This window comes from Ochotona curzoniae, unplaced genomic scaffold (genome assembly GCF_017591425.1).
Source record: "Ochotona curzoniae isolate NIBS_2020 unplaced genomic scaffold, NIBS_Ocur_1.0 contig_430, whole genome shotgun sequence".
Taxonomy (NCBI): Eukaryota; Metazoa; Chordata; class Mammalia; order Lagomorpha; family Ochotonidae; genus Ochotona; species Ochotona curzoniae.
In genome coordinates, this window is record NW_024466219.1 from 16,483,198 (window position 1) to 16,508,833 (window position 25,636).

The following is a 25,636-nucleotide window of genomic DNA, read 5'->3' on the forward strand; positions in this document are numbered from 1 at the left end:
TCTCAAACACACACACACACACACACACACACACACACACACACACACACATACACACATCTTTCCACTGGCTGGCTCGTTCTCCAAATGCCTGCAACATCCAAGACTGGGCCACGCTGCCTCCAGGAACCAGCAACTCCCACCTGCTTGGCATTGACCTCAGTATTTGAGCTGTCCAGTGAGCCTTGACAAGGAGCTGCATCAGAAGTGGAGACAGGGCTTGAACAGGCACTCTGACATGAGCTGTGGGCAGCCTGAGTGATCATGTAGCTGCTATGCCACATGCCTACCCCAGAGCAGACTCTCAAGCTGGAGTCCTTTGCTTTGTTCCTATCTTCAGGATAAAGGAGCTTCACCCCAAGTCTGCCTCAGCTGCTAAAGACTATATGGACACCCAGGTCAGAAGCTGTCTGTCATCATAGCCAATCACCAGGAAATGTTGGACCTGCTATGTGGGATTCTAAGTGTGGGTTCAGCAATTCTTTGCTCCTCTGTGCGTTTCATTTTTCTCACATGGCAAATAGATGGAGGTGGGACTGCATGGTCCCTATCATTCCTGGTGATGGGCTTACCTCGTAGGTCATCCCTCAGCCTTCCCTCCACCCACCTGTCCCATGAGGCAGTGCCTTCCCCTGTCTAGTGACAACAGGGGTGATGCCTGAAATCACAGTGGCTTTGCAGAGTGTTCTTTGAGGGGTGGGGGAGAGAGGGAACTGCCAAGGCCTTGTGGTATTAGGCAAACAGCTTTGGGTTAAGGGCAGAGAGCAACACGTGGCTTTGTCCTGGCCTTGGCCCTTGCTGGTCATGGGCCCTGGTTTTGTTGTTGACAGACTAGGGCTGCTCCTGTCCTGCCTGCCTACCAGTAGCGGTAGAACCTACGACAGTCGTGGAACTCTAGGAGCCCTGTGGCATGGAGGTGCGCAGGGCTGTTACCTATCAGAGGTACCAGAGGCTGGGTTCTAGATATTTCCTTCTGGGAGGGTGGTTCCTGGGCCAAGCCTGCAAACAAAGCATCCTCTTATGCCCACAGAGGTTTCAGACTGTTTTCACATGGGACCCAGGGAGGCTGCCAGAGCCGCCCTGGTCAAGCACATGCCACCCTCACCTGCCTCCATGTGCCAGGGATGGCACATGCTGTCCCACACACAAAACAACCAAGTCAGGGTAGAAGTTGAATGTGGGACTCAGAACAGGTGCAGAGGAAACATGCATGGGGGCAGCGAGCCCGCCCTGCCCCCAACCCTCCCCTCTCTGAATGGCCACTGGCTTCTGAACAGCTGTAGTTGTGATATCCTCCAGCCTGCAAGTGACCCAAGGCATTAGAGGACTGCCTCTACTCTCAGTGGGGTTGGCTCCCTCCCTTCCCTACTGAACAGGTCCCTTCCAAAGCCCCACAGCTGGGCTCTGCTTAGAGATCCAGGGCAAGAGATGGGGAGAGGATAGTAGAGAGGAAGAGAAAGAGAGTAAGAGAGCAAAGATGAATGAAGGAAGGAAGGAATGCACATGTATGTATTTGACTGTGGTTATGAGTGTGGCTATACATGTGAACCAGTGGTTTGTGATGTGTGAGTGGTGTGTGGATGTGCAGACAACTGAGTGTGACTACAATGTGAACAATGTCAATGTGTGAGTGAGTACTGGAGGGTAGTGCGGTGTGGTTGTGAGAGCCTGAGGCATGTTGTGTGGTGCAGCAACGTGTGTGATTTGTTAGTGGTGATGTATAGTGTGTGATGTGGGTCTGTGCAATGTGTATGATGTTAGTGTGTGATGTGTGAGTGTGTGCTGGGGAACAGTGTGGTTGTGAGTGGACGAGGCATGTTATATGATGTGTGAACATGTGCTGTGATGTGAATGTGTGGTGTGTGACTGTGCAATGTGTATGGTGTTAGCACGTGAGTGTGTGCTGGGTAGGCTGTGTGGTGTGCTTGTATCACTGCCCCTCAGCCTCCCACATGGCCAGGCTCCAAAGGACCACGTCCTGGGTCTTTCCAGATGAAGAAACTGCACCCTTAAGTGTTCCTCCAGCAAGCACAGACCAGGAGAATCCCCTCATCTGAGGGACTTGCCGGGCGCCCAGCCTCATGCCACAATGGTAGCATCCGGCTCGGGGGTCCTGAAGTTGCCTGCTTTTGGGGATTCTGAACACTCTACCATACACACTCACACACACACACATGCATATACACACAGACAGAACATATATTGACGTGCTGGTTCGTGCTGCAGAGGTTCATGATGGCCAATAAACTTATCCAGGGCTAAGCCAAGAGCCAGTCAGTAGCTCCATCTGGATCTCCCATATGGGTAGCAGGGACGCACGCACTCAAGCCATCTTTTGCTGCTTTTCCCAGGCCATTAGTAGGAAGTTGGATCAGTAGAGCAGCTTGGACCTGAACTAATGCCCGTATGGGTTGCCAGTGCTGTGCAGTTAATAGTTTCACCAGCTAAGCCACAGCACTGGTTGCCCTACTCATCAACCTGAGGAGAGAGGCTTCAGACATGCTTGGCTTCTAGACTGTGTGGTCTTCTTTCTTTTTCTGCTGCAGCTCCATTGGCCAGCTGGGAGCCACTGCTCTCAGTATGACACCTTGCCTACACAACCAGCATTCGCGTGGCTGTGGCATCTTTTCAAGATGTCCTGCGATGCCTGTCACATCTCCCTAGCACAGTTGATGGCTGGGGAGGCCAAGGAAGGGAGAAGTCATGCTTCTGGTTTCCCTGGCTGGGGCCTGGCTCTGTGGGCCACAGCACACTCGGTCCTCTCTGCTGTTCTTGGGAGACACCTGAGCTTGTGTCTTGGAAATGCCTGGAACAAATCAAAAGCATTCTTTTAGCTTTACAAAACAAAACCTACTGCTGCAAACAGGTTTCTAAGACCCTTTGGGCCTCAGTAATGCATAGTCGTAACATTGCATGATGGAATTCCAAGGAAGAAATGCCAAGAGCTCATTCATGGAATGTGGATTCTTTCTTGTCACCAAACATTCAGTTCCCTGAGTGTGTGCTGTGCACCAGTCATTGCTCAATCATCTTTGATGTCCCTGAGCTGGGCTGATTAGTGTCCCCTCCATCCTCCAGCTCCCTCCTGCCATATACACACTGATGTCTGCCTGGAACCCTGCACTAGTTTCCTTGTTTTTCTTTGGAAAAAATTTATTTACTTCAAGATTTATTTTATTTGAAAGATGGAGTTCCTCTCTCTCTCTCTTCTATCTCTCTCTCACACACACACACACACACTCACACACACACACACACACACACACACACACACACACACACACACCTTCCATGTGCTGGTTCACTCCCCAGATGGCTGAAACAGCCAGAGCTGGGCTAGGCTAAAGCCAGGAGCCTGAACCTTCTTCTGAGTTTCCCATGTGAGTACAGGGGCCTAGGCATTTGAGCCATCTTCTGCTTTCCCAGGCCATAAGCAAGGAGCTGGATCTAAGATAGAATGGCTGGGACTCAAACTAGTGCCCACATGGGATGGGATGGCATTTGCAGGTTGCGGTTTTACAAGCTGTACCACGATGCTGACCCCTCCATCTTCCTTCCTCATGAGATTTCTTCGTCCAGTGGGAGACACACAGAGCAGGTGAACTTTGGGTAGCACAGTGCTATTTCTGCTGTCATGTGTTAGTGGCATTTCTTGGCTTTTGACTCCATGAAGTGGGACAGGATTGGCTTGCCTGGTGTCACCTTCAGCACTAAAGCTTAATCCTTTGGTAGGTTAGAAAGCTTCCTGCAGTGTGTGTGTGTGTGTGTGTGTGTGTGTGTGTGTGTGTGTGTAGTCGGAGCTGGTGTGTGTCATACCTTGCAGTTGGCTACCATACAAGGAATTGCTGAATATGCATGCCCACCTTGAAGAAGATGGAGAAGAAAAAGATAAACACTTCCGATGGCCACCTGCACTGGTTGGACAGGTGCTCAAGGCTCTGAGCCTGGGAAGGGGTCTTGGAGCTAGGTCTGGGTACAACAATTGTTGAGGTTGGCAAGCAGGGACCAGTGGAAGACTGACATCTGAGTCCCAGCAAGGAAGGCATGGAAAGCAAACAGCAGCCAGGGCATTATGGTCAGGGTCAGGGAGGAAGCACAGGTTCCCACTGGGCAGAGCAGGAGAATGGGGAGAAGTTGCCCCAAGAGTAGGGACGAAGTAGGGAGCAAGCTGCCCAGGGAGGATTTGAACACTCCCTATGGGACACGACATTGTTTAGGGTGGAACCTAGAAATGGGTGGATCCTTGATTTAGCTACTGGGCACTGAAAGAGACTTTAGATTAGCTCTTGCAAGCTCTACGCTTGATCTTAGCCAAAAGGCCAAGAAATAGCTCTTGCAAACTCTAAGCTACTCCCAAACCAGCTCCCAACTGAACACCCTGTGGAAAGGGCACATTCATATGAGCCTAGATTTGATTAGCATCATCTTGGTCTTGCCTTGAGAGATCCCAGGAAATGTGAAACTTAATCCCAGGAAATGTGAAACTTAAGAACAAACATCCCTGGGTGCTTGACCAAGATGCTTTGCTCAGTGTCCTAGAGAAGGGACATGGTCTTGTTCCCTGTGCTGAGGAGCTGGGGAAGTCTTGGGTATGGTGGGGCACAGGGTCAGTCTTGCGTTACACAGAATCTTGGTCTTGTTTTTAGGTAATCCTCACCCTGGCTTGGGTCAGGCTTGGAGGTGGGAGAGGTTTGGTGTAGAGACACGTCCTGAGGTGCTTAAAAATTGGGGCCAGAGCAGAAGGTTCCAAAAAGGTTGTTGTCTGGGAAACGACGGATGCAAGAGCCAAAGGCAGCTGAGCCTACTGGGTGGCAATCAATCTTTAATGATTAAATTGTGTTTCTGATTTGTTAGCAAGGATCAGACCACAGGTGCTGGTGAAAGTACAGAGCTCAGGGGGACAAAGACCTTCAACTTTAGTCGTTTGCGGATACACCCCTCCCTGGCACTGGCAAGCATTGTCCTTCCTTCCACCTGGAACACTTCAAACCCAAGACATCTTAGGACCACAAGAGTGAAAGAAACAGAGGGATCCCCTTTCCCTGTGGGGGGCTATGAGCCTTCAGTCACCATTTGCCAAGTCTACAGAAAGGCTGTGAGCAGGTGTGTGGCCCTTCCCTGCCCCCGTCCAGATGGGGCCTGGAACCTGGTCAGCTCCCCCACCTGTGACTTTCCACAGAAGGAAAGAATGAGGAGGGAAGCAGTAAGGGAGGAGGTGGTGGGAAAGTGGCCCTGAGCACCCATCAAGGGCAAAGGGAAGCTGGCAACGCCTCCCCTTGCTGCACTGGGTGACCTGTCTTCCTTTGGAAGTCCTCCCTTCCTTTCTGCCAACACCTTGGAGGAATATGCTGTCATTGGAAACTCCTCACACTCCAGACCCCAACAAAACGGTGAACCAAGTGCTGATGCTGCTGAGGAGGGGCCAGCACACTTCTGGGGACAGGTAGGGAAGCTTGGGTAGTGCGGGTGCAGGGAGTGCAGGCAGTTGAGCCCCCATCTTGACTCTGGGGACCCCAAGGATCAACATGATTCTGAAGGGGATTGTTGCAGGTGGAGGGGGCAGCAGCTGGAGGTGCCTAGGGCTCTTTGGGGTCGTCCTGGTGCTCGGTCGCCATGGCGCTGGACTGGAGCAGGAAGGCGGAGTAGGCCATATCAGCTTCCTCCTTGGATGACTGAGGAGACAACCGGGGAGGAGTAAGCAGTGCTCAGGGACGCGAACTTGGGGTTCTGGCCCAGGCAACCCCAGCTTGCGTGACCCACAGCCCTCATTCCAGTGCCCTTGCTCACCAAACGGGGACTAATTTTGAGAAATGGAAAGTTGCAGCCGCTAAAAATATCTGCCCCTGTCTCACTACCTCCTTCCGACACGGTGGAGTGGAACCATCTCTGCTGCCTGGGCCTGTCCCCGGAAGCTGGGCCTGCACAAGCCACGGGCAAGGTCATAATGCCTGGGGCTGGAGGGGGAGGGTGGCCATGGCTTTCCTTCTCTGTTGGCCCAGGGGGGCTGCATTTCAGCATCATTAGGCTAGAGAGGCAGCCGATTCTAGGATAAACTCCTTGTGTGCTCCCAGTACTGGGGCTGCTGGAGGGAGAGTAGGCAGGTAGGAGAAAAATCCTCCATGTCTCTCCCTAAGGCCCATGAGCCAGGTCTGAGGGATTGGGAATATGGAGCGAAAGGCAGAGGTTGTTTCTGGCGGGGTTTCAAGAGCTTGTTGAAGTGGGCAGGAAGGTCTGGTGCCTCCTGGTCCTAAGCATGCCATCGGGAGGCTGGGTAATCTGCAGCCACAAGGCCTCTAGTGCAGGACGACCTAGTGTCTACTTCACTCTTGTGCTGGACTTGAGCTCTTCCATGCTCCTGCCTTCCTCTGCTCCTAGTCGACTTGCCCTCTGCAGGTGGGCAGCCTGCAAACACTGCTCAGCCCCAGCCTCAGCAACACTGCCCGGCAAGGAGCATCCAGTTCTCCCTCAAGAGTCCACCTGGGTTCCACTCCATCCGCCCCACTCAGGTTCAGTGTGTGTTCCCCAACACCTGCCTGCCACCCTCTCCTGCCCCCTCTTCCTCCTCACCCTCTTGGCTTTCTTGGGTTCCTGGATCTCCACGGTGCTCTCGGTGGTGATTGTAATCTCTGTGTGCAGAGAAGGGCAAGGGTGAGGCTCTACCTACCTCCTGTTTCCCACCCCAGATGTGGAGCCAGGTCCAGTTCTGGCTCTCCCAAGGGCTGGGGTCATCTCCTGGGAAAGGACTTACCATCCTTCCCTTCAAGGGACGTCTCTCGGGCCTCAGGGCAGGCGGCTGGATTTTCGATGGCTCCAAAGTCCCTGGATCCCGCCAAGTCTGACATGCTGATGTCTGTCCTGTAGCTTCCAATGGATACTCGGTCTGCCCGTGAGAAAAAGAGGACACAGGGTGTAAGCGTGGGGCTGGGGTTAGGGCTGAGCAGCCTGCAGATCGATGATGTTGGGCCCACAGGACAGCTGGACAGGCGGGGTTCCTGGGAACTCTGCTCTGACTGGGACCCGAAGTGGAGTCTCCTCCCAGACTCTCTCCATGACAAACAATGCCTTGGTGTTCCACCCTTACTAGCCGCTGTGTAACCAGCCAGTCCATTCACTTGACACTGTCCTCAATCAGCTCTGGGAATGGATACCCTTGCCCTGAACCACTGGGGACACTGGGACAGGGTCCTGAGATGTGCCCAGATCCTGAATCTGAACTACTGTGCTGAATATGCCATGTGAACACGTGTGTGTGTGTGTGTGTGTGTGTGTGTGTGTGTGTGTGTGTCTGTGTATGTGTTGGGAGGATAGGGGAGTTATCTTTCCCATAATCTTTTATGTCCATGAAGAGGAAGGGCAGCTATGCAAGGATGATGTGGGGCCAGGGGCCCGCAGGGGTACTCACCCACGTTCCTCCTGTGCCGGGCTCTGGCCACGGCCACGGCCATGGCCCCAACTGCCAGCACCAGGCCCAGAGGCACCAGGGTGGATAGCAGCACTTTGCTGGTCCCACTTTGTCCCTGGGCGCTGGAAGAAGGAAGACGTTTGTTAATCCCCATTAGGGAGACCCCGGGGGCCCAGAATGTGTTGTCTGCTGGGCCATGGCTTGCTGACCCACCTAGAGCACTCATGTAGCTCCCTAGTCTGTCCCTCTGAGAAGCCTTTCCAGGCAGGGTGCTGGCAAGGGCTGGGTCTGGTCTGTCTCCCAGGCCTGAGCAGGGGCACCGTGGAACCCTCCCAAGGGTACACAGTGACAGCCCCGGTCACTTCCTCTTGGCCTTGGAGGCTCATCCTCAGGCTGCTGGTGTCTGGGGCGTTCCCTGAGTGAGGACCCCCAACATCGCCACTCACCTGCTGCTCTCCACAGAGGCCCTGCTTCCACTGGCTGGGTCTCCAGCGCTCTCCACCACAGCCTCCTCGGCAAGGAGTTTGGGGTTGGCAACAACTTGATTGTTGACGACCTTGCTGTCCACCTCCTTGGCAAGGACTTTGCTGTCCACCTCCTTGACAAGGACCTTGCTGTCCACCTCCTTGGCAAGGACCTTGCTGTCCACCTCCTTGACGAGGACCTTGCTGTCCACCTCCTTGACGACGGGCTCCACCTTCTCTTCAGCAGGAAGGGGCTCTGCTTTGGCCTTAGGCTGGGACACTGGGGCAGAAGAGAGGGGGTTGGCTGTACTTTGGTCCTTATCCTTCCTCACTGAGGTCTGTGGGAATGAGCACTGAGTTGGGGTCAGGGTGGGGGAGACCTCCAGGTATTGAGTTGGGATCTGGGATGACCTGGGAAACGATAGGCATGGTCACCTTGTCACACGTGTCCTCTGCCCCTTTGCTATCTATCTCATTTCCGGCGTCAAGGCTCCCTGCCGGAGATCCAGCTGTGCACTGGGGTGGGCTCCCAGCATCAGATTTTTCACAGCTTTGGGCCCAAGTGCAGGGCTTTATGGGACAGTGCTGCCCCCTGGTGTACCTTCAGGATGGGCCCTTTACTGGCTTGTTATCTGTTAGAAATAGCTGCATGAGGAATAAAGCATGTCCTGTGACATTTTGCAAAGAGGCTTTCATGCAAGCTCCTACAGCCAAACCTCAGAGCTGCCCCTGGGCAAGAAGCTGTTGGGAGCTTTGGAAGAGCCCTGCCTCTGGGGTTCTGGGGTGCAGGCTCCACCCCCGGGGACTCACCCTTCACTGTGTCCTCCACTGTTGCCTCCAGTGGCACGTGGACTGCCAAGGCCTCTCCGTAGTTTTGGTCCTGCTTCACTCCACACCAGTACCAGCCATTGTCACTCGCGTTCACAGAGAGGACCTTGCTGATCAGGCGGCAGTTCACAACGTCATCGCTGGCATCTTCCTCCTGGGTGGGCAGGGCCTCGCAGTCCTGACTGCTCCACTTGCACCAGTACTTCTCGTAGGAGTAGTACTTGCAGGGGAACTTGCAGCTGAGTGTGACAGTGTCCCCTGAACTTTCACTGACCACCGTGAGGCCTGGTTTTCCTGGAGTTGGGAGGAGGAAGACAGAGGAACAGAAATTGGTACTTGAGCTGCCACAGGGTTCTGTAGACGGTAGACCAGACAGCAGGAAGTGCCAGCCATGGTAACTGGGGGAGGGAGCTGCTTGGACAGGTCTGGACATGTGGCTGGGACTGGGGGCTGTCTCCTGAGGGTGTCCCATTGGGGGTAGGAGAGGCAGGAGGATGATGGCTGGGGTGGGGGTACAGGCTGCACAGCACTGGGGCTTGCTCCTTTCTGGTCCCAGGTCTTAAGCTCTTACCTTTCACAACCTGGACTTTCACCGGAGTGTACAAAGGGTTTACATCTTCAGCCGCACACCAATAGAAGCCGTTGTCCTTTTCAGTGAGCTTGGTGATGATGACGGTGAAGATGCCATTGCCTGGCTCCTGGATCAGGCGCAGCCGACCCTCATACTCTTCCTCTACCTCCTCCTCGTTATCCACCAGTGGCTGGCAGCTCTGGCCATCTTTTCCCCAGAGACACAGGTACTTGTGGTCATTTTCATTGTTGTGGGGGCAGCGGATGGTCACTGAGCCTCCAGGCACGCCCTTCACCACAGTGGAGATCTGGGTCTTGGGGATCTCTGCAGGCACAGATGGAGACGTGTGGGAGGAGAGCCACATGCAGTAGCCTTGGGGGTTCAGCAGCCTTTCTCCCCAGGGTCTCAGGCAGTGAGAGGTGAAGCTGAGGTCTCTCACTGCACCCTCAAGACCTCCATGTCACAACCTCAGGGACCACACCCCAGGGACCCCCACTGCCAATCTGACTGGATATTGTGTTGTCTCCTCCCTACTTTTTTAAAAAAGATTTGTTTTATGTATTTACAGGCAGAGTGACACAGAGAGAGAGAGCAACAGATCTTCCATCCATAGCTTCACTCTCCAGGGAATGCAATGAACAGGGCTGGGCTGTGCCAAAGCCAGGAGCTCAGTCAGAGTCTCCCATGTGGTGGCGGGTGCCCAAACCTTTGGGCCATCTTTTGGTGCCTTCCTAGATTCGCTAACGTGGAGCTGGAACAAAAGTGGAGCAGCTGGGACTCAAATCAGCACTTCTGTATGGGAATACCATCACTGCAGATGGCAGCTTGACACTGAGCCAGAATTCCTACCCCACTCTGCCACACTTTATTCCAAAAGGAGAACAAAAGTTCAAAGAAGAGTGTTAGCCCCTTTCCTTTGGCTTCTTACAAACTCTCCCTTTGTGTAAGTTTTTATCTGCCTTGGCTCATCCCAGCCCATGGCATCCCAATGAAGAAAGTGTGTTTAGAATGGTGGGGTTCAAAACACAGGTTGTGCCACACAGATAGGCTAACCACGTAAGACAATCAATCAAGTAGCTAAACTGAGGTCCCGGGAGAATCCTGCTCTGTTGGTCCACTCCCCAAATGCCCACAATAGCAAAGTCAGGAGTTGAGAACTCCATCCTGACCTTCTGTGTGGGTGGTAGGAACCCAAGTTCTTGGGCCACCATCAGCTGCCTCCCAAGCTCATTAGCAAGAAACTGGATTCGAAGTGGAGGCAGGACTTGAGCCCAGCCACTCCGATGTGGGATGCAGGTGTCCCAATCTGAGGCTTCACCTACTATGCCACCTTCCCGCCCCTCCTTATTCCTTCTTAGCAGGGATATGATGTACTGGGAAGGAGAACAACCAGGAACAGAGGCAGAGACTGAGTCTGCTCGCTCTCCCGGATGCAGAAGGCTCATTAGTAGGAGGACAGGACCTGGCTGATGAACGCCGCTAAGTCAGGTGCCCCCCTACCAGACTGCCCCACCCCTTCCCAGCCCGCTCTGGGCTTCTCACCTTCATTGACGAAGAGTCTCCAATACTGGACAGGCCAACCGCCTGCTGTGGGTGCACCTGTCGGGTGCAATCCACACAGGTAGTCTCCTGAGTCCTCCTTCTTCAGGCCTGCGACCACCACTTTGAAGCTTCCCTCATTCCTGGACTTGAGCCAGACTCTGCCCTTAAAGTCTGGGTTTACCTCCCCCAGGCTGTTGACGACCACCTCACAGGTGGTCTCATTCTTCACGTGGCACAGGAACACAGGCACAGTTTTCTTACTCGTGTTCAGGTCACAGTCAAAGATCACCGAGCTCTTCTGATTTCCGTAGAGCAGCACAGGATCCGAAACGCTCACTCGCAGTTCAACATCGTGTTCTTGATTCCCACTCTCACAGACATAAATCCCAGTGTCACTGACCTTCAGTCTGATGATGGTGACTGTGAATTCTAGGGCTGTAGTGCTTTCGATGTTCAGCGTAATGCGACCAGTATAGCCTGAGTCCACTTTACCATCAGTATCAATGATTGGTACGCGATTCCCTTCAATCCACTTGTAAAAGGTTTTCTTTTTCCCCCTAGTCTCAGGTGTGAAAGTGCAGGTGACGGTCACTTCTCCACTTATGTCTGCTGAATAAAAATCCGGTCCAGGATCTGTAGGACGAGAGGTGGAAACAAGTTGTGATTCCTCTTTCTTGCATCACAGGTTAGCTGCTCTCCCCAGGCCTGTGGCTGGAATGCCTTACTTCCCCTCCCGTCTGGTGTGCTCTGAGAATGTATCTGTTGGGGTTCAGAGGACAGTTCCCCAGAAGTGGAGGCCTCAGGAGCAAGGTCTCTCACTCCTCATTCTGATCTAGGGCAGATTTTGGGTGTGTCCCAAAATCTAGAGTGCCCTTCCTCCCAAGCCAGCCACAAAACCGTAAAGGACTCTAACCCTCTACCTCCACACCTCTGTGTAACAGCTGGCCACCAAGAAATTAAGACCCAAAGGGTCCTGCTCCAGTGGAAGAACTCAGAAGACCCTGAGCAGACAGCCTCATTGGGTCCCCCATCCCACCTATTTCCAGGGTCACACCCTTTGCATCCAATATCCCTTCTATGTGATCATCCCTACTTCATTGAACCCAAGCACTCAGTCAGATCTCTGGGGCCATATCTTTGGAAGAGTGGTGCGTGTAAAACCTTATTATGCTTTTCTCTTTAACCTTTGTTAGAGATGCGGGCCACGATCTGCATGCTGGGAAGAGTCTCTCCCTTCACTGCCAAGGTCTGGCTGCACTGCTGTCTTCTTCATGAAGCCTACCCCAGCTTGCACGAATCTCTCTCCTCGATGACCCCTTGATACCTAGCTCTGCCTCTCTGAGCACAGCTAACCTGGGAGGGAGTCTTTTATGTTCCCATGGACTGGGGCTCCGAGATGTTTTTTCTCATGCTTGCCTTGCCATAGTCGGCACGGTGCCTACGGGCAGGAGGTGCTCAAATGAACACATGTTAAAACAGACAGAAAAAAATTGGGCAAAACGCTTTCCTTAAGAATGCTTTCCTCATTGCCTGTGACATCTAACATGTTCTCCTTGGTAAATTCTACCGGAATGAGCTTTTCTTCTTTTCTGTTTCTCTTAGTAGGCTTGTACAATGACCCAATCATCAGGACCCTGGTGTTGGGTCCAGCGCTGAGAATCTGATTTATGTGAGGAGTGTTGGTTTAAAATAAGGCATCCTAAAAGAATCCTGCTGATGACCCAAGGCTTTGATGTAGAAGGTGTCTTAGAAACAGGACTGCAAGGCACCCTAGCAATCTGTCCCGTCTCAACAAGGCAACAGATATTGTCTTCCTGGCGCCCGTCTAAGCCAGGGCCTCAGTGAGTTCTAGAATTTTGCAAGCCTGGAAGACCTTCCAGGGCTCACCCACTGCCCCAGGCATGTCTCATCTGTCTGGTTCCCATGTTCTACCATGAAAAGTCTTTGCCTGGGTCTGGTGCTTTGGCATGGCTGGTAATGCTGCTACGTGCTGTGCCAGTATCAAATGTGGGTGCCAGTTCAAGTCCTAGCTGTTCCACTTCTGATCCACCTTCCTACTAATGTGCCTGGGAAAGCAGCAGAGGATGGCCTAAGTGCTTAGCCCCACTGGGAGACCCAGAAGAAGCTCCTTGCTGAGGCCATTTGGGGAGTGAATCATTGGAAGGAAGATCTCTCACTCCTTACCTTTCAAATGCATAAATAAGTCTTTGTTTAAAAAAATTTTTTTTTAAAGAAAAACTTTTGCCTTGCAAAAGAGGAATCTTCTGACCCTGAGCCAGGATACCCTTCCCTATCTGGAAGCTCTTCCTCTGCTCACTGCCTAGCTTTCCCCTGGAGGCCCTGAGGGCTGGCTGCTTACCCTTGTTGACATGCAGGCTCACAGTAAAGTCCAGGCCTCGGTCGTTGACTCCCACGCCACACTTGTAACTCCCGGTGTCGTCCTGGTTGACTTTATCAATCTCCACCACAAAGGAGTTCTCCTCTGGGAAGTCGGTGAGCTTGGCTTTGCCCTTGTATGCCGCAGAGATGAAGTCGGTGGAGATGAGGGTCATGCAGCGGCCAGTTTTATCTGGCTGGCACCAGAACTTCCGGCTGTGCCGGTTGACTGAGGAGTTTGGGTAGAAGCACTTGATGGACACGGGGCTGCCTTCCAAAACAGTTATCTCCTCAGGACCAAATATGGAGCTGTGTGCAGTGACCACTGTGAGAATGGAAGATAGAGCTTTCTGAGGTCTTTGGGCTCCAGAAAGCTGAGGCTAAGGAGAAGCAATTGGTTACCTAACAAGTGTACTCTTGGTGAACCACCTACTGTGAGCTGCCGCTGGGTGGTTGCCACATTTGGGTGCAAACCTGGCTTCGTTGTTATTGTGGTCTTGTGACAACTCATAGGGACTGGGTGACAAACTTTATATACATATAAAGCTTTATGTATATGTATATATATATGTGAGTGTAGTGTATATGGTATCACTTTCATAGGATGTTATACATTTACATTTGCAGTCATTTCCATGCATTTCTGAAACACTTCTTGGACAGTTTGTTTTTAGACAAAAACATTGAGTCATGAAGGATAATAGATTGCCCCGAATCCCATAGCAAGTCATAGAGAAAACTCCACAGCTGACCCTGTCCGTGAAACCAGGAATTGCCATTCCTGCCTCTGGCTCTGGTGCTCACCAGTTTGTTTTAAGACACAGCCTTCCATGCCTCATCTCTGTGGGACTCCTCAAGGGCGCATAGCTGTGGGAGCATCCCAGGGCAGGATTCTGATCTCAGTGCCCCGGGAAACTGGATTCTGCTTGGATGGGGGCTGGATGAAGCCAGGAGGCAGCAAGGGGCAGGGGTGGTTGGCACTGTGGAGCTGAGGCCAGGAAACACACATACCTGAAAAGAGAGCCAGCAGGCAAGTGAACCAGAGGGGTGTCATGGCTGGTGGCTCCTGAGGGGGCTGGACCGCCCAGGCTGACTTCTGTGGTGAGTCTCTGGAAGACAATAATCACAAGGAGCTGAAGCTCCGTGACCTGCGAAGGCTAGCTGATTTTTTAGTTTCTGAAATCCCCATTTTGCTTTCTATCTCCTGCGATTGGTATAAATCCTATTGAAAGAAAAAATGGTTCCACCTTTCTCAAAGCAGCTGCAAGTTCCATCATCCTGCAACACCTATTGTTCCTCCACAGTTATATGTTGTTTTTCTTGATTAACTAAGCTTCCTGTTCCTTTAGTATTGAAATGAATATCAAGGCTATTTTTTTCTGCATCCTTATCCAGGAGGCCCAGTTCTGGGCACACTGCCCAATCTCAGGAATGGCTCTCTGGGTGATTGATTACATTGATTGCTGCCATTAAATTGATTACAATCATTCTGTTGCAGCTGCCCTTCCTACATCTCTGGGAAGTGAATGTTGGATTGGCATCAGATGAAGTCAGCAAGACTGACAGAGGAGGTCTAAGCGTTACTAAAATTGTAAATATAATTAAAATGGTCATATCAACTATCGATGGTTCTCTTACCATGCTTCTAGCACCTTACTGAGTATTTTACATGTGTTACCTCCTTAAAATTGATCAACCCCATAAAGGAAGTAGTTTTATCTACCTTCTGCATGGAGAAAATGGAAGAGTAAAGATTAACTATTTACTCAAGGCCACATAGAGGTTAAGAGTGTGTGAATGGAGTTAGAGGGGGTAATTGAAGCCAGCTTTGTCTGACCTCAGGGTCCACATTCTTAGCCTATCACTGCTCAGTGTCCTGTTGCAAATGCAGCAGGATACTTATCTCTATGCTGATTCTGGCTACCAGGAGAGCCTCCATTGCTTACCAGAGAACTACCATGGGGCTTGATTTCATTTGAACCATAGCTTCCCTCGAAATCAGATGGAGAGATAGAATCCCAGAAGCATATGGGTAAGAAAACTGATGTCTTGAGATGCTGAATGATAGGTCCAGGGTTTCTCAGTGACTCAGTTGTGAGGTGAGGAGAGGAGGATTGAAAACTCAGCTGTTATGATCTTGGTCATCTGCCTTGGGAGTTCTGGTAGGCTTAGATGTAGAATCAGATAAGAGCCTTCAGCAAGGGCAGCCCTGGTGGACTTTGTATCTACCATGGACATAACCCAGGGAGGGTTGAAGGTCCCAGGGCACTGCCCTAACTCTAGGTGCCCTCAAGCCCCAGATCACAAGCTAGAAGAGGGCAGAGGAGTCCCCACTTGATGGACTTCAACCTTTGGAATGGACTTGACAAAAGAGTGTTAAAGGAGAAAGCAAAGATTATAAGCCATAGGCAGCAATGTGCTGCCCATAAAGATAAGGTAGCTGCAGGCAGGAGGGAGCCCAGGCTCTATCTTCCTCCCGCCTTGGCTCTGTTCCCTCCAGCGCCCAGAGGCTCCCTCTCTGCTTTGAGCCAAAGGCAATAGAGTTGTTTATCTTGGTTATTTCTTTTCTGCAGGGGAATTTCCCAGCAAGGAACCCTTTTAGTTCCGGGTGGAGATAAAGGTGTTCTGTTTTTCAGTTCTTGGAAGAGAAAAGGGGAGGTGTGTGTGGGGAGGTGAGCATGTCAGGTGGCTGCTGAGACCTCCTTGGGTCTCCTTTGCACACCAGGATGAGGGGAAACATCCTGAAGCAAGGCCTCAACTAGATGCCAGAGTTAGTCCTGCTGGGGATGTGCTCAGGGGAGCACTTAAGCATCCTGTGGGCCACAGTGGGGGATACTCCTAGCTGGACAGGGGAAGGTTTGTCCTGAAACAACTAGGACAGGCTCGGGGCAGAGTCTTGGGGATCTTTAGCTGGCATTTGTTCTGGGCCTGGAAGTGGTCAGGGGTCAGGGGACAATGTGCCATGTGCTGTGAGGAGCCCAACCTTCCAGCTTCAGCTGTCCCTGTTTCTCATACCTGTCCTCACCTGCAGACCCAAGAGTGGGTCTGCCAGTGGGCTGAACAGTGGGCATAAGCCTTTCCCGAGCTGGTGAAGTGACCTCATTGGGACACAGGGCCAGCTGACTTCTCAGAAAGCCTGTGGGCCAGGATTCCTCATTCTGTATCATTTTTGGGTGGCTGGTTGTGTCCACGGAGATGGAGGATATGCATCTGCACCCATTACCTCTGCACAGTCTGGAGCCAGGGGTGAGAGCATCAGACACGCACAGCTGGAAGGACACATGTGATGGAGGTCACCCTGCAGGGCCCAGGGCAGGGGCTGCTCAAGGGAGAGTGCTCACACTGATGCATAAGAAGCTCTTCTTCCCCCAAAGCTATAGCTAGCGGCTCCTTCATCCCTGCTCTGAGAGAATCTCCTGGACCCAGTCCCCTCCAACCTTCAGGTGGACCACATGGCCCACCTGGCTGTCCCGCAGCCATTCTAGAATTTTAGTCTGTGAAGTCCTAAGAGAGCATTGGCTGGGACCCTCACAGCTCTGGGATTTCAGAGTGGACTGTGAACATGTCCTAGTGGTGCTTGAAGCCCTGCTGGCTGTTTCTGATCTGCTATGAATGTGAACTGGGCATTTTTGAGGTGTGGGGGTGGCTGAGCTGGCTGGAGCAGCGGATCGCAGCAGTCTGAACCGAGCAGCTCCTTCCCTAGTTGCTGGAGTCCATCTGGATGTCTCATTCTCATCTCTCATGGGCAGAGGCACCAAGAGCCAGATGAGAATGAACTTGGACGCAGTTGCCTCAGGAATTAAAGAGAATCCAGGCCCCCATGTGCTGCTCTGCCTCAGGTTACAAGGAGAGTTCAAATGCTAGGGAAAGATGATGACTCCACACAGGACAGGGCTGGAGGGTCCAGGCCCCCAGCTTTCACAGCAGATGAATGTTTGGCTGAGTGTGGCATGAAGCATGGACTCCTTGGCCTGGCCCTCTGCTCTCTAACTTGGTCACTGTTATTTTTTAGATCATTGTCCCTGGCCCAGAGCATCGCTAGAAGGATGAAAAGAAATAGCCGGGTGAAGCCCTTCATTTGGTGACATGCCTGGTACATGCTAAATCCCCCCAAAGAACAACAGTTTTCTCTTGTGTCCTGCCAGCGCGTACGAGGAGAGTGCAAACCTGTGTGCTGGGCCTTCTTGCAAGTCTTGAAGTGAACTCTTTGGATTGGGCTCACATGACTGACAGAGAAAGGCCACACCATGGGCTAGGTTAGGAGAACACAAATTAAGGTCTTTCCAAAGGTTTTGCATGCATGAGCTCATTAATTTCTCATAGCCATCCTAGGAGGTGGGATAAAATGGTCAAGCCCATTTTACAGATGACACCTTGGAGGCACAGAGAGGATAGAAAGTCGCCCAAGATTTCATAGTTGGAGCGCTCTGGAACCAGGGCACAGGCTCTTTGTCCCTATGCCACACCTTGAGGGTCTCACTGTTGACAAGGAACAGTCAGAAGAGGACCTCAGGATGTTTCATCTGAGAGGAGAGGGTCAGTTTACTTTCTGTCTCCACCTTTCCCAGGAAACGAAGTTCCTGGGAAGATATCTAGACATGGGGGTAGGTGCCAATAGGGAAATTTCCTTCTAGAAAATTCTAGTTGCTGCCTATTTAGCACCCATCATGTGTCAGGAATGTCACATGGACTTCCTCTAAGCAGGTGCCTCTGGGGACCCTCATACGCTAGAGCAGAGTATCACTCTGTTCCAGCTTCCTGCTAATGCACACCTTGGGACCAGCAGCTGATGGCTCAAGTAGGTGGGTTCCTATTGCCCACAGGGGAGATCCAAATGGAGATTCTGGCTCTTGGCTTTGGCCTGACCTAGCCCTCACTGCTGCACGCTCTGGGGAAGCAAACCAGCTCTCCTCTTCCCTTTTTGTCTCTGTGCCTTTCAAATGATTTAAAAAATAAATAAATACATTTTTTCAAATGATCAAAAGTGTACTGATATCAAAACTTCTTAGTACTCTGTAATATTTCAGTGCTGACAGTGCTGGTGTCCAACCCAGCCCACCAGAGAGCGTCTAAGATGTGCATGAAGCTCTGCTGAGCACCATATAATGGCAGACTAAACACCTCTTAGTCAAAACGCTTGGGACAGGAGTATTTTGGATTTTTGTTAATTTAGGATATTTGCATATTTGTGATACAATACCGCAAGGGTGGCGCCTAAGAGTAAACCCAAAATTCGTTTATGCCTCACACATACCTTATACACAGAGCATGGAGAACTATGACATTTTTGGTGCGCCTGCATTTTGACCATGATCTATCGTATGAAGTCAAGGATGGAATTTTTCCATTGTGGCCTCACTAAATTGATGTATATAAATGTTGCATTTTGGAGCATTTTGGATTTTTAGGTTAGAAATGTACAACCTTGGACTCAGCGCAGTAGCCTAGTGGCTAAAGTCCCCGCCTTGTGCGTGCCAGGATCCCACATGGGCACAGGTTCTTCTCCTGGCTGCTCTACTTCCCATCCAGTCTCATGCTTGTGGCCTGGGAAAGCAGTTGAAGGACAGTCCAGGATCTTGAGACCCTGTACCCATGTGGGAGACCAGGAAGAGGCACCTGGCTTCAGATCAGCTCAGCTCTGGCTGTTGTGGGAACTTAGGGAGTGAACCGGTGGACGAAAGATCTTTCTGTCTCTCCTTTCTGTATATCTGACTTTCCAATTAAAACAAATAAATATTTAAAAAAAAAAAGAAATGTTCAACCTGTAATAATTTTTAATGAGCTAGTTTGTCTATGAGGGCCTATCCTAATGTCCTTAAGACTGTATCAAAATGGTCATATCAAAATGTCGGTCACTCGACCAGGCGAACTCAGGCCACTTGTATTAACTCCTAGAGTCTCCATTTCCTCAGCTGTAAACTGGAATTGAAATCGCGTTCTGCCTACCTCCCAGGTATGTTTTGGGAGGGAATGGAATGAAGCCGTGAAGGCTAGGGCCAAGTGGATTTCCTAAATGGATATCAAAGGCAATTTCACTTCTTTTAAGCCAAAACCACCAAGACTCAGCAAAGCAAAAAAGCAGGCAATGAGCACAGAAATCACCACTCTCCTGGTTCCTGGCTGACATCTCTGAACACCGCTGCATCCTGGTGCAGGGAAAAGGATGGACAGATGCAGGTGCGATTCTGGGCAGAACACCCCACACCGCCCTCCAACTACTAGACACCAGAGAGCAATTCTCTTCTACGCAACCAGCACAGCCCCTGCAGACGCTAAAGAAAATGTCAGACCCTCAGTAAGAAGAAGGCGGAGCAAGGGCTGTGGTGTGTAAAGTGAGCAGCTCACACGACCCCAGACATAGGTAGCAGATGAACAAAGGAAACTGGGACTGGGGTTGGAACTTGGCTTGCCGTTGTACCAGCCCTCCTGGCTTGGGATGCTGTCAGTACAGACTCAGAGTGAGGGGGCTACAAGGCCAGGAGGAGTTTGAGGACTTGAGGCAGCAGCCCGGCCTGGATTGTGGCTGGGCCCTGACTCAGTTTTCCTGCAAGGGCTTCATTTTTCCCACTGGGCTCACAGCAAGGGCAGAGTGCTAGGAAGAGTCTCAGATGTCTGGCATCAGCTGGTGCCACACTGTGCAGAACTTAGAGAGGGCTGCACAGGCTCTATGTTAGAAGCCCAGGGAAAGGGGCTGATCCTGGTCCCCTCCCCCCAGAAGGCTGCAGGGGAATGGAAAGTGTCAGACACGGGAGAGAAGTTGTTCCACGTCAACACTTGCTGTCCATTGTCCAGCCAGTGTCTGGCCTGTGGGTCCTGAGTAACTGAACAGAATAGAAAAAGAACAAACTCTGGCTACTCAGACCCTGGAGAGTCATTTCACACCCGTTTTCTCGTTGAACAAACATCGGCCCTGAGCGAGAGATATGATCTATATTTCCATTTTACAGATTGAAAAACGAAGGTTCAGAGAGGCTAGGTAGCTTGCTGAAGGACTCACAGCTCATAACCTGTGGAGAAGTTAGGTAACGCAGGACCTGAGCTTAGCAAGCTGCTGTGCATCTTGGCTGTGGGTGAGCCATGCACACCTGGCAGGGCAGGATGCTGCATGCACACGCACCCATAACTCATTCCACAGCGAACGCACCCGTGTTCCCCAGCACGCGCGGTCCCCGGCCCACCTGTCCTGTTCCTCTCACCTCGCTCTCTGGGAGGCTGGGAGCTGTGAATAGAGGGGCTTTCTCGAGCTGCCATCCTGGACCCTCCCCAGCTAGCCTCTGCCCAGGGAGTCCCGATCAGCCACACTTACGTTCAGCCACCTCTTTCTCTCCTGCTTGTTGGTTCCGGGGGCACAGCCTGCTGCCCAGCCTGGAACCCCGGTGTCTCTGGAAGCTGCCGGCTGGGCACTGGATGCTGCTGCCAAAACTGAAACTCTGCTCAGGGCATGACCCACACCTGGGTTCTTAAAGGGCCACTCTCCCATAGGCACGGCGGCCAGCCAGGGACACGTGACTCACTCACTGATCCCTGGCTCTCTTTGATTTCAGCTTTCCTGGCTGCATCATTTGCTTTCCCTTGACCTTGGCAAGATTTTGTTACTTGGGACTCCTTTGTCCTTGAAACTGCAGGATACATGACTGTCAGACATGGAGGTCGTCTTCTGTCACTCTCTAGCTACAAGACCTTAGGCAAGTCACCTGCATGTTCCTTTTCATCTCTAACAGGGATGGTGACCCCACATCTGTAGGTACAGGTGATAGCCTGAGTATTAGACCTGAAACGCTGGTCTGCAGGTGGCATTCATGGATGCAGGTGTCAGAACGACTGTCTTCATCCTTGGTCTCACATCCCCGACCCTCCGGAACCCTCCCCCCTCAACTCCCTGGCTCCCTACAATATCCAGCCTGGATTAAGTCTACTCTTTATACACCTTCTACAAAGTCCTCCTGGTCCTAGAGCTTTCAGAAATTTCTAGAAATGGAATGGCAGAACTTTTAGGAACTTGGAGGACCAAAGCTCTTGAAGATTCACCTCTTGAAGGAATTAGAGAGTTTTGGTTGCATCTGGGCTCTGCTGAAATGAGCTGGCATCAGAGCGTTGTGAGGGTCTGGACTCGGTCCCACAGCCCTGAGATCCCTGGCCTCCACCAGCCTGCTGGGCAGGGGTCACCCCTCATGTCCCTGCCTCAGTTAGTTCATGGTGGTTTCCCACGACAAGTCCCGGTGGGGACTCCCAGGTGTTCGTCCAATGGTTGTAGCTGTTCGGTGCCACACCGAGGAAGTTCATTCCCCACCTTCGTCTCCCTCTCTCTCACACACATATGCACATACACACGTCCCCCCATCCTCACACACACACGAGGATCCTGCTCCATCCTACCTGCACAGAGCTGATCCAGGATCTCTTTATTGAGTCTTGCAGCCCAAACCCCAGAAGAGGAAGGACAAAAGGAGGAACGGGCTGCCGAGAGACATGGAGCAGCCACGAGCCTGGGGCTGAGGGGACAGCCCACTGTCGCCTGGGGTACAGATCGGCATGGCAAGAAGAGCCACCCCATTTTTCTGTTATGAAGCTTCATTTCAGACCCTGACTCTGCAAGCCAGTGGCGTGAGTAACTTTCTTCTCATTTTATTTTGCCTAGTCACTTCCGGGCCAGCTCGTTCTAACACAAAGGCAGCCGAGTCACTGGAATTCTGTTGGAAAATTCAGTCTCCTTCTGTATTGTCTTTATTTTTTTGTGCCCTTCCACCCCTCCGGGGTCCACACTGTGTGTGGGGAGATTGGCCTTGGTGAGGGGTGGCCAGTGTTCTTGCTGTGGCAGTGGGTCAGAATGGGCCGTTCTCTGAGTCAGGCCCTGGCCCCAGGGTGCAGGCAGGCCATGCACCCCAGCAGGCCGTGGTTCTCTGTCTGGGTTGTGTTTGTACAGCCAGGTCCATGGGCCTTCATCCCTACTTCTGCAAGAGGGATCCAGGGCCTGCTGTGCGCCCTCACCGTCATTGTGACTAGGCCCCCTCAGTCTGTTCTTGTCCTTTACATGTTCAAGGTCACTCTCTGAGGTCTTTGGGTGTGTAGGACAGCCCAGTTCTCCATAACTGTGCTGATACTCCTTGATAATTAGAGGTACAAGGGATATAGGCGGGAGTGAGGCCCACCTACCCTCCGCTGGGCAAGCCAGGAGCAGCCAGCCCTCTTGCTTTGGAATCTCCAATCTGCAATCATAGCTTATCCTCACTCCTCTCTTGCACCCGGGAATCGGCTTACTCAGCCGGCCCGGAGGCACAGGGATACATGGGTCACGACGTCCTTGGCAGTTTTTCTCCTCCCAGAGTCGCTCCTTCGTGGGCAGGTGTGAGGGAAATGGAGAGGAGTGAGTTTCCATCCTACCTGTGTCTCCCTCAGAACACAGTGAGCAAGGCAGTTGGATTTATTGTCTTATTTCTAGGGATTTCACTTCCCTCCACAGCAGGGAACAGCTTGTGCCTGGTTGAGAGGCCTGGAGCAGGACTTAACAATAGCAGCTTCCTGAAGATGGGCGTAAGAAACATGTCAGCAAAGGCTTGTGGGGATGAAGGGAAGGAGGAAAGAAGGAAGAGGAGTGTGCCATAGTCTCTGGCTCCTTGCAAGCTCCCTCTGCACACTGCTACCCGGTGATGGCGAGTCCTTCACTGGATCCTGTTCTGCTACATGATCTAGGAGAACCCCAAAGTGTCTTAGTAGGCCATGTTAGTTCCCCGAGTATACGCACGCACACACACAAGCACGCACGCACACACAAAGGCTGTGTGTCCTGTGCATCTAACATAGGCAAAGAGGGGAACTGAGAAGTGGGGCTGAGGGAAGAGAAAGGAAGTCCACATCCCATGCCCTACTTTTGAGCTGAGCTGTGCACTGGATGTAATTGGAACCACCAGCTTCCCTTCTCCCATGGCTGTTCCCTAGCCTGAAACCCTGTGTTCCTAAAATAGCCCCTGCAACTCAGCCTTTCCAGTAATAATCCAAGAACATGGGTAAGAAAGGGACTAGATTCTTGGTTGTTTCTTAAGACTCTAGGACTCATGCCAGGTGAGGGTGGGGGAGCTTCAGGATCAGCACATTGATGTCCTGGTCCCGATTCAGCCTCTAGCTTACAGAGTGACCATAGCCTAACCACTCCTTCTGGCTAGGGGTGCAGGCTCTGCATCTGACAAGCAAGGAGACAGGGCCAACATGGTTCCCCAAGTCCTTTGAGTACTGGGAGCCTTTGTTTTAATTGTATTCTTGCCCCATGCCTGCTGTCACAACTGGTACCAACCCTGGTGGCTTCGGGCAACAGAAGTGCATTGATCATTTTCTCAGCTCTGGAGGCCCAAGACGGGAAATCCAGACACCAGTTTCCAGCTACAAGAGAACCCAGCTTCCAGCTCTAGTTTCTGCTCCCTAGTTTCAGGCGTCCCTTGGAGTTCTTGGAGGTGGGAGTCCCCAGTCTCCATCTTTTGAGCTCCCACCACCTTCTCTCTTGTCTTTCTGATAGGTTATTTGCGATAGCTCCGAGGGCCTGCAAGAACAATGTTATCCCCCAAATCCTGAGCAGGATCCCACTGACAAAGACTCCTTTGCAGACAAGGTTACATTTATAGGTCCCAGGGATGGGGATATAGACATTTGTGGTAGGAGGGATTATTTTTCTGCTACCACATTCATCTACACTGTGACAACTCCGAGATCGAGGGAAACTGGAGACATTTAGGTGTATCCTGTGCTTGCTGGGGGAGCTTTGAGGGGCTCCCCAGGAGAGTATAATCTAAGTGAGGAAGAGTCATCGTGTACATATGGCTGAGGAAGAGCACAGGCCACGAGGCATCGAACATGGCGGACACCGCAGTCTATGGCAAGAGCGCAGGCTCTGGACCTGGGCTGCTCTGGGTTCACATCCAAGTCCTACCACCTGCTAGTCAGGGGACCTTGGCCGTGCTATTGAGTGTTTCTGGGGCTAATTGTAGTCACTCCTTAAGCAGGTTATAAAGATTAGGGATAATGTAGACAGAAGCTGGCATCTCATGCGTACTCATGATTCAGCAACAGATAAGTGCTCTGGCTCTCAGAACCAAGCGTTGTCGGCCATGAAAACAAGGAAAAACTGCAGGCAGGGTAGTTGACTTGCCCAAGTTTTCACAGGGAGGCCATAGCAGAGAAGGGTCTAGAATGGAGGCTTTTCAGCCTCGGTGTTTCCCTTCACTTCCCCAGGCTTGCCCCAGGCATGAATTCTTTGGACTGTGTTTGTTGAGACAGTGAGGGTCTTCCCTGTGTGTGCTTGGTTGATCCAGAGAAGCCTGAGGAGGGCCAGGGCAATGGTCTACACTGCAGGCTGTCATTTGTGACGTGATGTTCCAAGGCCATGGGTGGACCCAATCACCAACCGAGAACGGAGGCCCAAGCCATCAGCTCTTCTCCACTCTGCACTGCCCACTGGGCATCTCTTATCCCTCAGCGTGAATGGTTCTTACCAGTGTTTTGCCAGAAGATGTGAGAGAAGGGTGGGCAGACCAACTGATGTTGGTTGTTAGCCATTGACATCCATGTGCAGGTCTCTACTGGGTCAATGTTTAACCCCAGGTCAGCCATCCCTGTAATCCAGCATTCTCTGTTAAGCCTAGAATATAGAGTCATTTCAGTGTCAGTCCCTGGGAAGGGGAATTGTGACAGTGACTCTGCCAAAGCTAAATAGCATCTCCCCACCCCTCTTCCTCCCTCCCTCCCCACTTTCCTCTTGTTTCTTAAGCCGGTGACTTCTGGGGTAGTTTTCAATGTAGCAAAGGTTAATGGAGTCAGATTTGGACAACCTCAGCAGGTGAGGCTGAAGTGATGGCTCACCTGGCTAATCTTCTGCCTACCAGTGCTGGCATCCCATAAAGGCTCCAGTTCATGTCTTGCTGCTCTATGTCCCATCCAGCTCTCTGCTTGTGGCCTGGGAAAGAAGTAGAGAATTGTTCAGTGCCTTGGGAACCTTGCACCCATGTGGGAGATCCAGAAAAAGCTCCTGGTTTCAGATTAGCTCAGCACTGGCCATTTCGGCCATTTGGGAGTGAACCAGCAGATGAAGGATCTACTCTCTGTCTCTCCTTCTCTTTGTAAATCTGCCTTTCCACTAAAAATAAATACATATTAAAAAGAAAGAAAGAAAAGCCTCAGCATGGAAGATGGCTCTACTTCCTTCAGCTCTGAACTGGTTACTTAATATCTTGGAGCTACATTTTCTACCTTTTGGGGTGATAGTAACCACCTCAAGAGGTTGTGAGTATTAAATGATCTCATGCGTGGAAGAGCCCAGTACGTTGTCCAGCACATGGCAGGAGAAGCATCGGCAGGACAGAGGGGGACAGGGGCAGGATGTAGAGGAAGCATCAACTTCCTCGATTTTCCTTCTGTCTTGGTCACTGTGCTGCCAATTCAAGCTCCTCTGCCCCGTCACCTCACTTT

The 25,636-nt window shown here is 51.8% G+C and overlaps 1 protein-coding gene across 4 annotated transcripts; it reads right to left on the bottom strand.

The window, feature by feature from the left end:
• Positions 1-1,257: 1,257 nt before the first annotated feature.
• Positions 1,258-21,760, bottom strand: PIGR (polymeric immunoglobulin receptor). 4 transcript variants are annotated; one of them, XM_040985575.1, is made up of 13 exons: positions 21,560-21,760; positions 14,195-14,290; positions 13,167-13,508; positions 10,808-11,440; positions 9,266-9,589; positions 8,677-8,988; positions 8,079-8,146; positions 7,849-8,024; positions 7,403-7,524; positions 6,749-6,880; positions 6,568-6,626; positions 5,071-5,672; positions 1,258-1,269 (listed from the first exon to the last, which is right to left on the bottom strand). In XM_040985575.1, exons 1-12 carry the CDS (start codon positions 21,756-21,758, stop codon positions 5,577-5,579), a joined length of 2,559 nt encoding a protein of 852 aa, XP_040841509.1. In that variant the 5' UTR covers positions 21,759-21,760; the 3' UTR covers positions 1,258-1,269; positions 5,071-5,576. The 4 variants fall into 4 exon arrangements, with proteins under 4 accessions (XP_040841509.1, XP_040841507.1, XP_040841510.1 ...); XM_040985573.1 differs by having other exon boundaries at positions 7,849-7,958; positions 8,013-8,146; XM_040985576.1 differs by having other exon boundaries at positions 7,849-8,146; positions 14,195-14,292.
• Between the last annotated feature and the right edge of the window lie 3,876 nt (positions 21,761-25,636).

Excerpts from the sequence above, each read along its gene's own strand:
- PIGR (XM_040985572.1), bottom strand. The coding sequence starts at position 21,758 with ATGAAGCTTCATAACAGAAAAATGGGGTGGCTCTTCTTGCCATGCCGA. Across the intron at positions 14,291-21,559 it reads CCTGGATCAGCTCTGTGCAG|ACTCACCACAGAAGTCAGCC; the intron begins GTAGGATGGAGC and ends TGTCTTCCAGAG. Across the intron at positions 11,441-13,166 it reads GAGCCTGCATGTCAACAAGG|ATCCTGGACCGGATTTTTAT; the intron begins GTAAGCAGCCAG and ends CTCGTCCTACAG.